Source organism: Miscanthus floridulus, chromosome 8 (assembly GCF_019320115.1).
Source record: "Miscanthus floridulus cultivar M001 chromosome 8, ASM1932011v1, whole genome shotgun sequence".
Lineage (NCBI taxonomy): Eukaryota > Viridiplantae > Streptophyta > Magnoliopsida > Poales > Poaceae > Miscanthus > Miscanthus floridulus.
The window spans coordinates 174099086-174115326 of record NC_089587.1 but is presented as its reverse complement, the minus strand read 5'-3'; the positions used below and the strand labels follow the sequence as shown (position 1 = coordinate 174115326).

The 16241-nt window shown below is 42.7% G+C and overlaps 1 protein-coding gene across 1 annotated transcript; it reads left to right on the top strand.

Annotated features, from left to right (window-relative positions):
- Window positions 1-267: 267 nt before the first annotated feature.
- On the top strand, window positions 268-3784 carry LOC136474054 (protein GIGAS CELL1-like). The gene is made up of 6 exons (XM_066471671.1): window positions 268-411; window positions 518-575; window positions 828-885; window positions 975-1058; window positions 1153-1419; window positions 3066-3784. Exons 5-6 carry the CDS (start codon window positions 1162-1164, stop codon window positions 3450-3452), a joined length of 645 nt encoding a protein of 214 aa, XP_066327768.1. The 5' UTR covers window positions 268-411; window positions 518-575; window positions 828-885; window positions 975-1058; window positions 1153-1161; the 3' UTR covers window positions 3453-3784.
- The last annotated feature ends 12457 nt before the right edge of the window (window positions 3785-16241 follow it).

Sequence of the window (16241 nt, the reverse complement as noted above, 5' to 3'; positions counted from 1 at the left end):
AGGAGATAATATAACAATAATCTAATCAAAATGAAGCTTCCAGAGCCGATGTCAACGGTCAAAAAGTTCGAAATCATCACACTACATGCACCAGGTTCATACACCGGAACCATCCTGCCCGTCCATCACTCCTGTTCGAACAAATGAACGTCGGGAGCTGCTCTCAGCCCACCGCACATCGTGCCCTTCGGCCCTCGCCAATTTCGAATTTCGAACCCGTTAAAAGCCCCGCCTGCGCTGCCCTCCACCAACGGGCAACGGCCAAACCCCAACAAGAACAGAGCAGTAGTAGCACCAGGCACGAACCCTAGGAAATCTACCCAGAAATTCCTCCCGAATCGGGGTTGTATCGTAGGGAGTAGTCGGTGCGGGGATTGGATCGAAGCGGACTGGGCAGGAGCAGAGCAAATCGTGAGTATTTTTTTTTTGCGGTTTGGAGGATTTGGATGTGGTTGTTTGGTTGCAATTTTCTGAGCGGTTTGGTGATGGGGGTTTTCCTCTGGTCCTGTTCTTGCAGATCTGCAGAAGGGTAAGCATTGCCGTGCGGGATCCGGAGCTGTGGGAATCTATCCAAGGTGAGAATCGCGAAACGGTTGGGGGATTTGGTTGGTTCTTGGGCTGATTTTGTTGGTTCTTACCCAAATTGCTTTGTTCAGACGTGTCTTGCGGTTTGTTTATGTGTAAATCCCTTGGAGGTAGAGGATTGAGGCGGGATTATGAGTAGAACCGTCACGGATTTAATGATTATTACCGTGTTTCTTGAGGCAATTTCTTCGTGCTATCGATGCTTATACGTTGGTCTTTTCTGAGTTGCGTCTTTCTTTCAGGTAGGAATCTTAGAGTCGTAGGGAAAGAGCAGAAGCCAGGCAGGGAACGAACAGAAAGGTGAGGAGATTTTTGGTGCATTAGTTATTCATGCGTCCTCTTGAATTCTGCTTGTTAGCTTCATCCGAAAATTTCTCGCATGGATATAGGAGAAAAATTCTTCTGTAGATCCAGGAGAAGAGCAATAGGACTTAGGACGCCAAGAATAGGCAAGAGCAGAGACCGGAACATCTGTAAGAAATAATGTGATTTTAGTCATTTGTTTATCTGATTATGCATTCTTTGGTCTCTTGCATCACTGATGTGGTTATAATACACTTCTTCCAGAACTACAAGATGCAAGAAGTGAGGACTGCCAGCAGGCCGGCTCTCGCCGACATCTCTGGTGGTGGGTTCTTTATCAGGAGAGTAGAATCGCCAGGAGCTGTGCTAGTGAAAGGTGCTGTCAAGCCGCTGGCTCGACAGGCCCTGTCACCGTCAAGCAACAAGGAGAATGTGCCACCAGTGGGAGCTGTGAGGGGTGCACCAAAGAGGAGCCCCTTGCCTGACTGGTACCCGAGGACCCCACTCCGTGACATCACATCAATCGTCAAGGTGGTGGACCCTTGCTGTTTTATGCGTTCTTCTCTGAATTCCGTGACACCATCACCATTTCTGCTAATGTTTAATTCCATTTTGTTGTATTTGGTGTATGAACCGTACTCTATAATATGCTACAGTGTTGCAATGTTTGAGTTGTCAGTCATTGTATTCAGAATGCCTGGTTAGTGATCCACAAGATATATGTTATGGAGTAGATTTAGTAATTGGTGTTCAGAATGTTAAGCCTTGCACATTGTTATTCTATAATACAATAAGATCTGCCAATTCTATTAGCTGCCTTGATGACACAGAATGAGAAATATTATACAAGTGGATTTTATCATTAGTGCAGCAAGTCATAGCAAAAGATTCTTATAATTCCAAATAGCAACAATACTCTTACAAGGCAGTATCAACACTCTTTTATTCTGTCTTACTTGCATCTAGCTAATAGCTATACCAGTTTAGGTGCCTGACAATTTAAACGTGCTTAAATGTACAGAAAGATTCAGTAGTCAATAAGGCCAGTTAAATCTAAATTTATTGTTCTCCCTTTTACTTAATGTTATCCCTTTCCCCTTGTTGTCATCTTAACCCACTTATATTAGTGTTTGAATATTTAACCGATCACAATAGATGTTCCTTTGCATCATGACTGAATTGCTGTACTTGTTTGGTTCTAGAAACTATGCACTGCAACTAAAAAGAAGTCGCACACTTCAGGCTGTTGATGGTGTAGAAATTTCTCTGATTACAGGATCATGTTTAGAAATTAATTGACAATTTGCCATCATCCATCAACTTAAATTCAGCTGCTGAGCATCTTATTTGCAACGGCCTGTCTTCTTGGCTGTTCTGAAATGTCCATTCATTTAAACGTGGCATACTAAAACTGAGATTCCTATAAAGATTCATAGTATAGGTTTTGACTTCATCTTTAGTTTTAAGCTTTATAATATGACCAATCTATTCAGGATATTTGCAAGAATTTCATCTGGTGAATGTTTACTGGTTTTATCATGTTCATAACTTATATTACGGAAGCATCTTTATGCTGTTGCTTATATACACGGTTACGGACTATGCGAGTTATATTTGTTGATATTGGAACTGTTGAAACTACTGATAGCTGATATTCAACTAGAATGCTTTTAAAATTTCCTCTGGAGTATGAATGTTAGTTCCCTTAAAGAGGCAATATTGCTTTCAATATTGGCAGTGATTTAGATTTTGTGGCAAATTTAGCTTTATGTTGAGAAAATCTGTGTTAGCTACTTTCTGGACTGACCATTGACTCAAAATGTACTTACTTGTCTATTACTTTTAATTTATTGGCAGAAGTTTTATACTTAGATGTTAGATGTGCATAGTGTTCCCCTGGAAATCTAGGCCTTGTTTAGTCGGCGATTTTTTTTGTGAAATGGTACTGTAGCACTTTCGTTGTTATTTGGCAATTAGTGTCCAATCATAGTCTAATTAGGCTTAAAAGATTCGTCTCGTGAATTTCGTCTAAACTGTGTAATTAGTTTTATTTTTTATTTATATTTAATGCTTCATGCATGCGTCCAAAGATTCGATGTGACGAGGAATCTTGAAAAATTTTGCAAAATTTTGGGAACTAAACAGGCACCTACTGATGTACTAACTGCAACATGCAGGCAATTGAGAGAAGTCGTCTGCAGAATGCTGCAGCTCAGCAGCAGATCCTGTGGACAGAAGATTCTTCCCAATCTGTGGATCCAATAACTCCAGCACAGGCAGAGCAGGGTGTGCCAACAACTGAGGGAGGTCAAGCTGTTGCAAGCCCTGTAACTTCTTTGGAGGATGGCAAGCTGAAGACATCTTCCTCTCCATCTGACTGCTCCTTGCAGGCCACTCCGTCCAAACCAAATGATCCAGCTCTCACAGATCTCATGGAGAAGAAGCTGTCCAACTCGATAGAGCAGATCGAAAAGATGGTAAGGCGAAACCTGAAGAAAACTCCGAAGGCCGCTCAGCCTTCCAAGAGGACGATCCAGAGGCGCATCCTGATGTCCATGCGATGAGTTGAGAAAGCTCTGCTCTGTCATGGTTTCCTCTTGTCTGCTGCTTTCTTAGCGGCTAGTCGTAACCAATCATTATGTCAGTTTTGCCTGAAGGAGGGTGAGGGTTCCTGGTTCTCTGCTTGAGGTCCCACAGGGGTATGCGGCTTGCTAGCTCTCTGCTTGAGGGTACATAGTATTATGGTGACTATGATTTCTCTACGTTTATAGCTGAACTGTGTATAACCTCTCTACAATTTTAAGCACCATGAATAACTGTTACGTGGTCTTTTTAGTTTGAGAAATTAGTAGTTCCTCTGTATAGTTACGGTGTAGAACGGATGTGAGAACGGTGAGACAGGTGCTCTCTACAATTTTAAGCACCATGAATAACTGTTACGTGGTCTTTTTAGTTTGAGAAATTAGTAGTTCCTCTGTATAGTTACGGTGTAGAACGGATGTGAGAACGGTGAGACAGGTGCAGTTATGACTTTGACAGCTTGAGTACTGTTGTTGTTCCTCTATACTGCTGTTGCCGAGTAACATAACAAAATTTTGGCAATCAATAATGATTAATGAATCACCTTAATGATTTCAGTTATGAATATTTGCGACTCTGATTGTATGACTACTATTGTCGAGTAACATAACACAATTTTGGTATTTTATTGTCTCAATACTGCAGAGTGTCTAGATAGCAGCCCGGAAGGTGCTCTATTTAGACAAATTCGGGTAATGATGGCAAACAATTTCGTTTCCTGTTACATTTCAACTTGTCCTAGAACCTGTAATAGGGTAGCCGATTGCTTGGCCAACCATGGTGTAGCAGCCTCTCCTGATGGAGGGGGCATGTGTTCTGGTGCCAGGCACCAAGCTTTGTAACCGAATTGGTCTCCGGCAATTTGCCTGGAGCTGGTGAAGCTCTCTGAGATTCAAAAAAAAAAAAAACTGCAAGATGAGGCATTGCCATATGCTAGCATTGCTTCTTTCTGCAGGTCAGAGTGCGTGTGTTCTTTTTAGAGCCTTTAAATCTCACTAGCTAAAAGCCTGTGCGTTGCTACGGGCAATAAAAGTATGAACAAAATTCATTTGTTACAGCTGTGTTCCGACTTCGCTTTTCGTTGCTTTTTTTTCTTTGTATACACTATCGTTTGAGGAACCCGATGAAGCGATGACAATGGAAAACTTGGAAGGAGCGGAACCCGATGAGGCGACGACAAGCTTGCTCGTAAACGATCGTAAATTTCCAGCCAGGAACAGTGTTTTTCTCTCACACCAAACCAACCAGCAGTAAATAATTCACGATCGTTTACGGTCTCCCGAACAGGCTGCTTGTAAGCAGCTCAACCTTGGAAAACTTGGGCCCCGTTCGCGTGCTCTTTAAACCTGGCTTGATCCGGTTCTTTTTTCATCTGGAACAGTGTTTTCTTCTCACATATTCATCCAGATTCCTCCAAAATTCCTGAAAGCGAACAGGGCCTTGGAAGGAGCGGCGACAGGTATATAGTTTCACCCCAGTGCAGCAATAAGAGAACATGATCAAAATCATTTCTGTGAGCCCATGACTCAGCCATTCGTATCTCCTCTGCAACCGGTTCTGGGGACATCAACCCCTTCGTTGCTGGAAATGAGCATATAAATGGTTGGAGCAAGCAGATCCTGGTATCCATGGACTGCAGACAACGTTCAATTAACAGGGGAAATGACACGAAGAGAAAGAGGAGCACGCAGAGTAACAAGGATTGACTAATGATCTGACAAGTACTCCTACCAAAGATGCAATAATGTATAGACATCTAGAGAGGAGACATTCAGCAGTTTTTCCTTCCCACAATTTCGTCTCCCCTGGCCCCCTCAACAACTATCCGTCACAATGTCATCATACTTCTCCCGTCTAGTATCACCAAATCAAGACCACTTTAGTTTAAGCAAGCAAAATAGACTTTGAGCCAAAAACTAGCAAAACCCAATAACTTAATGAACTAAACCAGAAGGTTTCTTCTGTCTTCTATCATGCTGAGATGAACTATAGTAGATCATTTAACTGTAGACCCAGGCGGCTAGCGATGACCTCTCACTCGCTAGTTTTCTTCACCTTTGATATATAAAGGACCTTCTTCTTGGATGATGGGTTGTTGACAGTTAGCACAAGTTTGCCGGGCTCGCCTACTCTGAAGCTTCCATCATGATCGGTTCTTGTTAATGGGCACCTTCCTTGTCTTCTGCACAATTAGTGGTAGCAGATAAAAAAAATATGGTGGTACCATTACCATATTTTATTAAATACACAGAAGGCAACAATTTCTGTACATAAAAAACAAAGCATGTGTCAGTAGAGTATGAAAGGATTTTGCAAAATGATAACCACATATGTCAGTAGAGTATCGATCGAGTTTGTCGATGAATGGCGCTACCATTAACTGAAATTGGAGGACCATTAAGCATTTTTTGTTTAGTTAATAGAAACAAAGGTATTTCGAAACTTTTAATTCACTGAACATGTACAAAGAGTTTTTACATGGGAAATCAGTATGTTAACCATGTGTATGCCCATATTCACTATATACACCTCAGTTATTGAAATCTTAGAATAACTATATGCATGATTCAGAGTGAATTAGTAATAGCTAAGAACCAGTGAACAAGAAATGAGCTCAACAGATTTACATAAGCATATATGAATGCATATCAGCCTCTGTACTTCCTGCCTATGTCCGGCTCAAACCAACGAAACACGAGCTAAAACTCCTTCCACTTCACCTTGTAGATAAGGAGTGCTACATAGCAGGGCTTAATTACAAATAGTTATGTCAAAAGACATTCAGATTTGGTTAAAGTTTTTAGATCAACACATAAATGTCAATTGATTATCAAACTCAAACAGTAAAAAAGATAGATTATTAATTGTTCCAACAAAATCATTGCATCACAATGCTTCAATTATTGGCAATTGATTGTTGCTTCAGGTCTCAGCTTATGTGGCAAGGTAACATGGACATACCAAAGTTTAGTAAAATCAACTATTAACGGAACGATGTATATAACTCACCGAAAATTTCATTGACATCCTAAATAATTTGTACTACTTTTATGTCTTAGGGCATGTCCGGAACATTTCCTTTTTTAAAAAAAAAATCTCTTAGGGCATGTACAGCCTAGAATTGGAAAATGGTCACTTTAGAAGAATGCAGCTAACTCAGGCTAAGCAAAACAGAAGGATGCAGTGATTTCCCCATGTAAACAGAAGGATGCAGTTTACAGTGAAGGGTACTGCAAGAATATAGGGAAATGGATCTCTTTTCTCAATCTAGTGGAGTTCCTCTTAGTTGAAAAAATATCCATAGCCTGTCTAACTTGATTGTAATAATAGAACATCAGCTCTGTTGGAAAGGCACCATAAAAGTCCAATTCAGTATACTAAATTGCAATTTTCTATCAATAAAAAAACAGCAGAATCAAACCAGAGCTTAACATAAATTATAGCCACAGAAACATCAACTGTCGATGAGCATGCAAAAAAAAAAAAAAAAAGGTTTGGTGCATGAGCATGCAAAAAAAAAAGTCAAGCATGAAGACCATCTCGATGGCCTCCCATGCTAACAAGAAAATGAAACAACATTTATGCATCAAATCATATGTGATCTCTGAATGTGCAGCCCTTGGACATGGTGATAGAAGCCAGAACAACTTTTGGCAGACCCATTTTCAGAGAACTAGTAATTACAACTTGTTGGATCATATGGAAAACAAGAAATGGAGTTGTCTTTGATAATGAAGTCTGCAACCTCAGAATTGGAAGGACATATTCAAAGAGGAGATTGGATTGGTTTGTATCAAAGCCAAGCAAAACCTGAAAATGACCCTAGACCTGTGGCGAGAGAATTTCTCCTAAAGCTTTTTCTTTTTCCCTTTTGAGCTTTGAAAGCTCTGTAACTTGTATATACTTTTCCTTATATGAATATAAAAAATATAGGTTCACCTGCTGACATTTCAAAAAAATGAAGGAAATATGATTTGATCCTTGCCTATCTGACCGGACATATTCACACTTAGAGCATCTCCGACAATAGCCCCTAAAACAAAGCTCCTACTAGAACTTTGAGGGCTTCCTCTACTTTTGAAGGCCTACTTTTCTAAGCTTAACTCTAACGATATGCCTCAAATTAGAGCCACTACTTTTCCAGGACCCACATGGCATTCACGTGACTTTTTTTTTTTTTATGTTTCTCATCTCCTATTCCCCTGCTTACATCACCGCTACACACCGCTAGGGGAGGCCGCGTTGGGGAGTCCTTCCCACGCCGCGGGGAGGAGGTCGTGCCGGGAGAAAGTAGCCACGCTAGGCGAGGGGCCACTGCATCGGGAGCCGATGCCACCACAAAGGACATTGCCGTGCCAGGAAAGGCCAATGCAAAGTAGACTTCAAGCTTAACTCTATATATTACGCCTTGTTCACGGACGGAGTACTAATAGGGAGCAACAAACTATTGAATACTGAATACAGTGCTCTGACTAACCATAACAGCGAGCCCCATGTTTCTTTGAGTAGCACTGCAGGGGCTTCAATTTTGTCTTCTTTATGGAGCATCAACTGTAGGCTCAAGCAGGTGAACAGTTTGCAAAATTCAATCATAAACTGAATCAGCAACGTGTCGTCTTCAGCATAATGATTTTTGGCCTGTTCGCTGGTTGTTTTCTGGGCTGGTTTGGACTGGCTGGTGCTGGTTTATTGTGAGAGAAAAACACTGTTGACTGGCTGGTTTGGGCTGGCTGAAACCAACAAGCGAACAGGCCGTTTGATGCTCATGTAGACATTAAGTCACTTAATTTCTAGCATGTGTTCATTTTGTACACGCGAAAAATTTACCTGTACCAATTCTTGTTTGTTTGGTTTAGCCGAACTGACAGGCCATAATAGATTATCAACAGATGCCACTTATTATAAACTCTCGTCTTGTTCGTTTGAGCTTGTTTGGCTGATAAGTCATGGCTGAAAGTACTGTTGGTTGATTTGTTGTGAGAGAAAAATACTGTTCGTTGGCTGAAAAAGTACGGCTTATAAGCCAAACAAGCCCAAACGAATGGGGCGTCTATTGTGGCATTTTTTTTCTTACTCTTTCCAGGTCGTTCACTTTTGCTGTGGTTCAAATGATTTTAGCGTGTTATTGACAGAAACTTTAGAATCTTTTGGGATCTCATTCAACCGAAGCTAGTATACCTGTTAATTTTGCATTGCAGTTGGCAAGTTGTTTGCATCTTAAATATTTAACAAAGCCATCTATGATGAAGCTGTTTAAGTTCCGATTATGCTACATTATAGATATGGCCTGAAATCGCTGATATCCAAGGAAGAGAAGAAGGGAAGGGAGGCCATTGCGCATTTCAGTTTCTATATCTAGCCACTTCCATTTTCTTTGTGCATAATTTTGAAGGAGGTGAAGAAGGAACTAAGCCAGGAGAGTGAGAGATTCCAGCAACCACTGAATGGAATAGGTAGCCAAGTTTCCTTTCTGCACTTTTCTTTTGCTACATGATTGCTCTGAACTAAGGCCCTGTTCGGCTGGCTGGAAAAACGGCTGATGCTGATTTGTTGTGAGAAAAAAATACTGTTATTTCGCTGAAACGGTTCGGCTGATAAGTTCAATGAGCTCTAAACTTAATTAAATTTAACACAGGAGGCAAAATTAATTTGCTATATGGATTGCTCTAAACTAAATTATTTTTTCATGACCTGTTCATGATCAGTGGTTTAGAAAGCGAGGCTAGCCATACTGTTGTCAGGTGCCCTGTTGCAAGATCTCTGCCTGGCGTCCAAAAAAACAGTTAGACACTCTGGCAGAACCGTCTAATGTAATGTCTCCCACGAGTGCTCGTCTTTCATTAGACACTAAGCACTTAGGGAAGAACATTAAATTACTCGGTTCCGTCGGGCACACCCCAAGGGAGAATCCGAAAATCCACGTTTTTGCCATTAGGATCATAAATGAGTGAATAAAACTTACAGCATTTTTAACCATTTCTTACATCACTTTACATGTACATCAGAGTATAACATTTATTATTATAACAGCAGAATGTAATCATATTATCATAGTTATGAATAATTTAATGTAACAGCGGAATATAAACATGTGATCAGAATTACAACGGAAATAAATATCTATACATGACATGATGAAGCATTGATAAATAACTAGGACAACATATTATAAAACTTTCTTTTATAAAAACATTTAGTAAGAGTTATAAATAAAAACTACGATCGCAGCGTAAAGGAATCCTCGCTGAGCCTACCAAGAGGTATCCACACACAAAGGTCAGCTCTAGCATCCACCTGTCACCTGCAACAGGGAGAATAAAACCCTGAGTACTCAATTGTACTCAGCAAGACTTACCCAACAGGAGAAAAGAAAAGACTCCAAGGATATGCAAGACTAACTGGCTTGTGGGTTTATTGCATTTGCAGGAAGCATTACTAAGCATGCGTCATTATATTCGATTTTTATTAATAGCCGCATTGGTTCATTAACTAACCATTCTATGTAAGCACATGTACTACTTTCAAGCAGGTGGTAAGCAATCAGATTTCCTCTTTTCATTTCATCTTTCATCTTTCAGTTCTTACTACGGAGCTAGGCCGTAGACAAGCCGTACCGAATTTCCCGGCGATTAGTGAACCAATGCCCCCAGCTGGGTACCCCGAAAACACACGCCCCGCTGAAAGGTCCTTGTTTAGTTTTGGTAATTGAGTGACAACTTAGGTGGACTAATTGTGTTTATGTGAGATACACAGGTGATTAGTCCACAGGTACATGTGTGTGAGCAACATATGCCATGAAGGTGAAAATGGCTTGGAGATGTTGCAAAGCTCACACATATGATGATGAAGGAGCTTAAATGCACATGAGACATGACATTAAGTCATGTGATCAAGGTGGAGAAGATCAAGACAAGACTTGGCTTGATGGACCGGTTGCAAGCGTGAAGGGCAAGTCGAAGGCTTTGGAGTGATGGACCGCGTGGCGGTGAAGCTTGAGCAAGACTTGGCGCCGATGGACGGTAGCAACGGTGAAGAGCAAGTAAAGTCAAGATCGATGAACCAATATGATCATGTGATGATATGAAGTGGATCATATCATTGTTGATCGTGTTGGTGCATGTGTTGCATCGACATTGAAGGAGATGGAATGGAATGCGCAAGGCAAAGGTATAACCTAGGGCATTTTATTTCACCGGTCATAGGTGTGTAGAGAAGTTTATGACCGGGTTTAGGATAGATGGCCGTACTATCAAGAGGGGCAAACTTGTTTGCATATCGGTCATCTAGTGCCACTCGAGTGATCTAACTTTGCATTGTCGCTAGGATCGAGTGGCGTGGCAAGTTGAGTGGCTAACATCCTTTAGGAAATAATTGTGAAAATGCTAACACACATACACATGGTGGTGTACACTTGGTGGTATTGGCACATTTACAAAGGAGGTGGTGTTCGCAAGTTCGGCGGGATTCGGCGCTTTCGGGAAAATGGAATGCCTATTTTCTATTGCGCCGGATGCAAATTCTTGTGGTTGGCTCATTGGAGCAAGGGTGAAGAAGTTAGAAGTGAAAACGCGTTGGTCGCGAAGACACTGGTGTCGGTCAACTGACCGGACGCTGGGTCTAAAAGCACCGGATGCTGGCAGGCTGCGTCCGGTCAGGCTATCGTACGATGACGCAGAAGCTGGAATGTGACCGGACGCTGGCTGCGTCCGATCAAGTGTGACCGGACGCGTCCGGTCGAGGTCGGTACCTTACTGGAAACGACCGGACGCTGGGGGTTCAGCGTCCGGTCAGTTGGAAGCTGCTGCGTCCGGTCAAGTCAAGTGACCGTTGGAACCGGGACATGTGGCCGTCTGCGGGCGACCGGACGCTGAGGTCCAGTGTCCGGTCAACACGACCGGAGCGTCCGGTCGGCCCGACCGTTGCCCAGTGAAGGGGTAACGGCTAGTTTAGCCCTTGGGGCTATAAATAGAAGTGGCCTTCGGCCATGGTTGGTGCTGAGCACCTCAAGAGACTTAGTGTCCATGCTTGTGAGTGCTTGGGAGCCCTCCATCACACATATACTTGATAGTGATCATTCGATTGTGTGAGTGAGCGATTCTAGTGCGATTACATCGTGAGGTTGCATCGAGTGGCACTAGGTGATCGAGTTGCAAGCCGGTGGTGCTTGTTACTCTTGGAGGTTGCCACCTCCTAGATGGCTTGGTGGTGGTCTCCGTCGAAGCACGCAAGAAGCTTGTGCGGCGCTCCGGAGAAGTGCTTGTGAGGGGTATTGTGCTCGCCCCGCGGGAGCCGCGAAGAGCAACTCTAGTAAAGCGTGTCATTGAGCTACCCTCACTCAAAGGGTAGGTTCTTGCGGCGCCCGACGTGCGGGCTTAGCGGGTGATGCTAATTAGCCGCCGAACCACCAAGTGAGCGGTCGACACAATGGGGACTAGCGTGTTGGCAAACACGTGAACCTCGGGAGAAAAATCATCGTGTCAACCTTGTTCTTCCCGTTGGTTTGCATCCCCATTACACAAGCTTGTAATTACTTTTATACATATTAAGCTTGTGTAGTTGCTCTTGTAATTAGATAGCTTGTGTAGCTTGCTAATTACCTTCTTGCTTGTGTAGCATAGAAGTAGCTCCCTTGCGTGGCTAATTTGGTTTTAGTAACCTTGTTAGTCACATTGCTTAGTTTGTGTAGCTAAGTATTTGCGCTCTCTAATTAGGCATTGGTTGCCTTGTTATTGAGCATTGCTAGTGAGCTTAGTTAGCTTTGTGCTTTTGCTTACTAGCATGTGTAGGAGCTCCCTTGTTGCTTAAAGTACTAGAGGCATAGGTTTGTGTGACCTTGCTCCTAGCATTGGTTAGGTGAGCTCTAGCTAGCCTGGCACCTTTGTTGCTTGATTAGTATCTTTGGAAGGTGCTAGAGAACATATATAAAGGGGTGTAGTCTTGGCTAGACCGATTGTTTTAATTCTGCATTTATATCGGTTAGCCGACGCGATTAATTTTAGAAAAAGACTATTCACCCCCCCTCTAGTCCGCCATCTCAACCCTTCACCCGCTTGTACCCAAGACACAAGTAGGACCAACTCATCACCCTCCTGTCCTAGGGTCCTAGGTTCCCGTCCAAACTAGGACTCCAAGCCCTCGCCCCTGAGTCCCAGACTCAGTGCGGTGCAAGGACCTCCTTCACTAAAAAGAAACCCTAACAATCGGTCCAGAAAGAGCCAGAACCCACGACAAGAGAGCAACAAGTCTTCTAAGCGTCCATACCCAAGTATGTGCTCGGGATAATAAGTCTGTGACTTGCCTAGAGTCTTATGCAATGATCGGTCCTTAACCGACACGGACAGGGAAAGCAGTGTAACCAAGCTATGCCCCGTGTCCACGGCGACACAACCTCTTACACCCACCAATACCCAAACCATATCCCTGCCCGGTCACTATTTTTCTTTCCACCATTTATATATTCCAAGTGATAATAATCCAATAATATATTTCCTATCTCTCGCGAGTGACAGGCAATCACTCGACTTCTACCGGAGTCCTGTAGCATAGCATTCTACACGACCCTGTCATACTAGTAAGACTTATAGAATAAAGATATATATATGCAAGTGGGTTTCATTCAACTCCTTAAACTTAATGCACAACTATAATTTAAACTACAGAAAGTAGGGGTTATACACCGGGGCTTGCCTGGGTAAAATATAACCAAAAGTTAGTATTTGCATCGTCAGATCAGCCACCATCATCTGAATAGAAAGCCCATTGCATCATCTCCTGAAGAGAATACCATCTGTAGATTCCCAATCATCTTTTAATTGATCTGTTGATCCATCATCGTACCATATGATATGCATTGATGCAAATGCATATATGTAAATAATCAACGATAGCCAAAACGCTTCAAAATCCGATCACGCCTCACAAGCTAACGAGATAACTCCATAATAGGGCATCATTATCTATTTAGCAAACTAATTATTCTGGGGCTATAAAAATTATAGTGAGTACCTAATATTGATAGGAGCCTACTGTACAAATTTCAGATTCAATAATATTACTAATTTATCATGGACATTCCTATAAGTTTATATTTTACAATATTAAGTACCTTAAATTAATTATATAGCTTCCAAGAATATTATCACCCTATGTGAACAAACTATACTAATAGGTAGATCATGATTTTAGGAGACTAACAAAATTGGTTTCATAATTTTTGGATCCCTATACTATTTTATATTGATTTTACAAATTTACCTCTGAAACTAAATTAGCTAAATGTTCTCTAGAACAAAAAGGGCCGACAGTGGCAAAGCGGCCCAGCAGTGGCGATAACCACGCGGGCGGCCCAGGCACACAGACATCTAGCCGGCCCGAGCATGGGGCGAACGGTCAGCGGCCCAATGACGGCCCGACGGATGCGTGGCCTAGGCACACCGCACAGCCCAGGCCTGCCAAGTGGCGCGACGAGCCCGGCTGGCGCGCGAGCGGCTGTCGATGTTTCACCACCGATAGCCTGCCACAGGGGTACCCAGGACAGTTGTTCGGGCTTCGATGAATAGTGGAACTCGGTGGTTACGCAAAGAGACTCACGATTTGTATTGGTTCGGGCCCTCGACTTGGTCGAGTAATAACCTTACGTCTAGTTCGGCGTTAGCCTGTTTGCGTTGTATTGCTTTGAGTATCGGATATGTTCAGTCTTGTCGTTTACAAGGGATATCCTCACCAGCCCTTTATAGTCCAGGTGCTGAGAAGAGTTGTTTGTGTTCTACTCGGATACAAGGTCAGAGTCCTAAGCTATGCTTCGGGCGCCTTTCCTTGTATAGTCCGAATTGGAGTTTTGGTTTTGCACGTTGCTTTGCTCCGTGTTCTTCTTGGCGATTGGGCTGTGGGCCTTATTTCCAAGGCCCACTTCCCTATAGTACGGTCTATGGGGGCCCATAGGGTTCCCCATCGACAAGCCTCCGAGCATTTTATGATTGAGCCTCAAGGGCCGAGTTGTTGTAGACTTGATCCGGGTTCTTCTTGAAGTGAAATCTTGAGATGGTCTTCTTTCATTCCTCTTCTGACTGATGTGCACCTTTGCTAAAAAAAAGTGCACTCAGTGAGTGCAGCCCCTGAGCCTCAGCTGTTTTGCACAAAAAGCTAGAGGGTCTTTCTGTCTTGATGTCCTCCGAGTTCTTTTCCTTAGAGTGCAGCGAGTGCAATTTTATTGCACTCATTGAGTGTAGCCCCCGAGCCTCTTGTTTTTTGGTACAAAAAGCTGGAGGGTCAAAAAATTAAAAATGTGCTTTTCTGTGGTGGGTACTTGTAGCCCCCGAGCCTTCTCCGAGTTCTTTTCTTTCGAAAAGAAATCGGATGAAGGGTCTTGATGTGTTGTCATTTGTTGTAGTCTTGAGTTCTTGTATTATTGGTCCTTCGTCTTTAAATCCGAGCCCCCGGGCGTAGTTGAAGCGAATGCCGAACCCCCGAGCTTAGTGTTTGACTAAGCCGTGATGTTCTTCTGAGTTGTTTTTATTTATCCAGGTCGTTTCTAGACTTCTCTGGTTCTTGATGTACCTCTTCCAGGTTGTTTGCACTTCATCCAGGTTCTTTCTGAACTTGTATGTACCTTATCCGGGTTGTTTTCTGATCACTCCAGGTTCTTTTTTGTCTTGATTTCTGTTCCCAACTTGTCTGGGTTGTTTTTCTTCAATATGGGTTCTTTCTGATCTTGACTTGATCTCTGTCTCTCCTTGTTGGGGTTCTTTTCTGATCAATCCGGGTTCTTTCTAAGCTTGTCTTGGTTCTTACCGCACCTTGTCAGGGTTCTTTTTTGATCAAACCAGTTTGTTTCTTGACTTATCTGAGTAAAGTAGCTCTCAGGAGCGTGTTTTTCCTGATCTCATGGTACAGATGTAGCTTTCCTTCTTTGTTGGTTGTGGTTCCGCCTTGAGTAGGAAATTCTTTCTTCAATTCTTTCCTCATTTGTAGATATGCTGGTGTGTGAGGTTGAGTAGCCCCCGGGCTTTTGTATACTTGATAACTTTCGTGTTGGCAGTTAGAAGAGTTCTTGTGATGTGGCTTCCATGCTTGCTCTATCTGCCTGTGGAGGGTTGCAACCTCGAATTCCACCAGGTTCTTTGCTGCCACTCTAGAATGATCTCCTTTGCTTTCTTCATTGAATTTATCAGATCTTGTACTCTGTTGTAATCCCAGTATCTTCTTGATCAGAGGAATAAAAGATTATATTGTCTGAGTTGTTGTTTGACTTGTTTGGAGATGTGTCCGAGCTCTTTTTGTTTTGGTTGCCTCTGTGTAAACGTACCCGACTTGTAGTATATTATTTTCTCAATAACTTTCTTGTGAACGGATTGATAGCCGTTGTGGTGTGAACGGACCGTTGCTCTTCTCTGGTGCGTACTGTAATTATTGCTATAACGGTAACCTTGAACCCCTTTCATTGCTTTAATATATCTTGGGCTCTTTCTCTTATTTTTTGAGTTGTTTCCTTTCTCTTTCAGCTCTTGTTAAAGAGAAAGAGGTCTAGATGAAGGAGAGGGAGGAGATGGTCAATACCCTCCGTACCTCCGAAAATAATGCTGAATCTGTAAGTACCCTTGCTGATTCAAAACTGCAAGAGGCTTAGGATTTATTTGCCCAGGCGAATCTGATGAGAGCTGGTGCTGATCGTGATATTGTTCAGGCAATGAAGTCAGTACAAGACTTGTAGGGGAGGTTGAAGGCTGCCCATGAGCAATTTCGGGCTCTTTATGCTGTAGTCGCTCCAATCATTA

Excerpts from the sequence above, each read along its gene's own strand:
- LOC136474054 (XM_066471671.1), top strand. The coding sequence starts at position 1,162 with ATGCAAGAAGTGAGGACTGCCAGCAGGCCGGCTCTCGCCGACATCTCT. Across the intron at positions 1,420-3,065 it reads ACATCACATCAATCGTCAAG|GCAATTGAGAGAAGTCGTCT; the intron begins GTGGTGGACCCT and ends TGCAACATGCAG.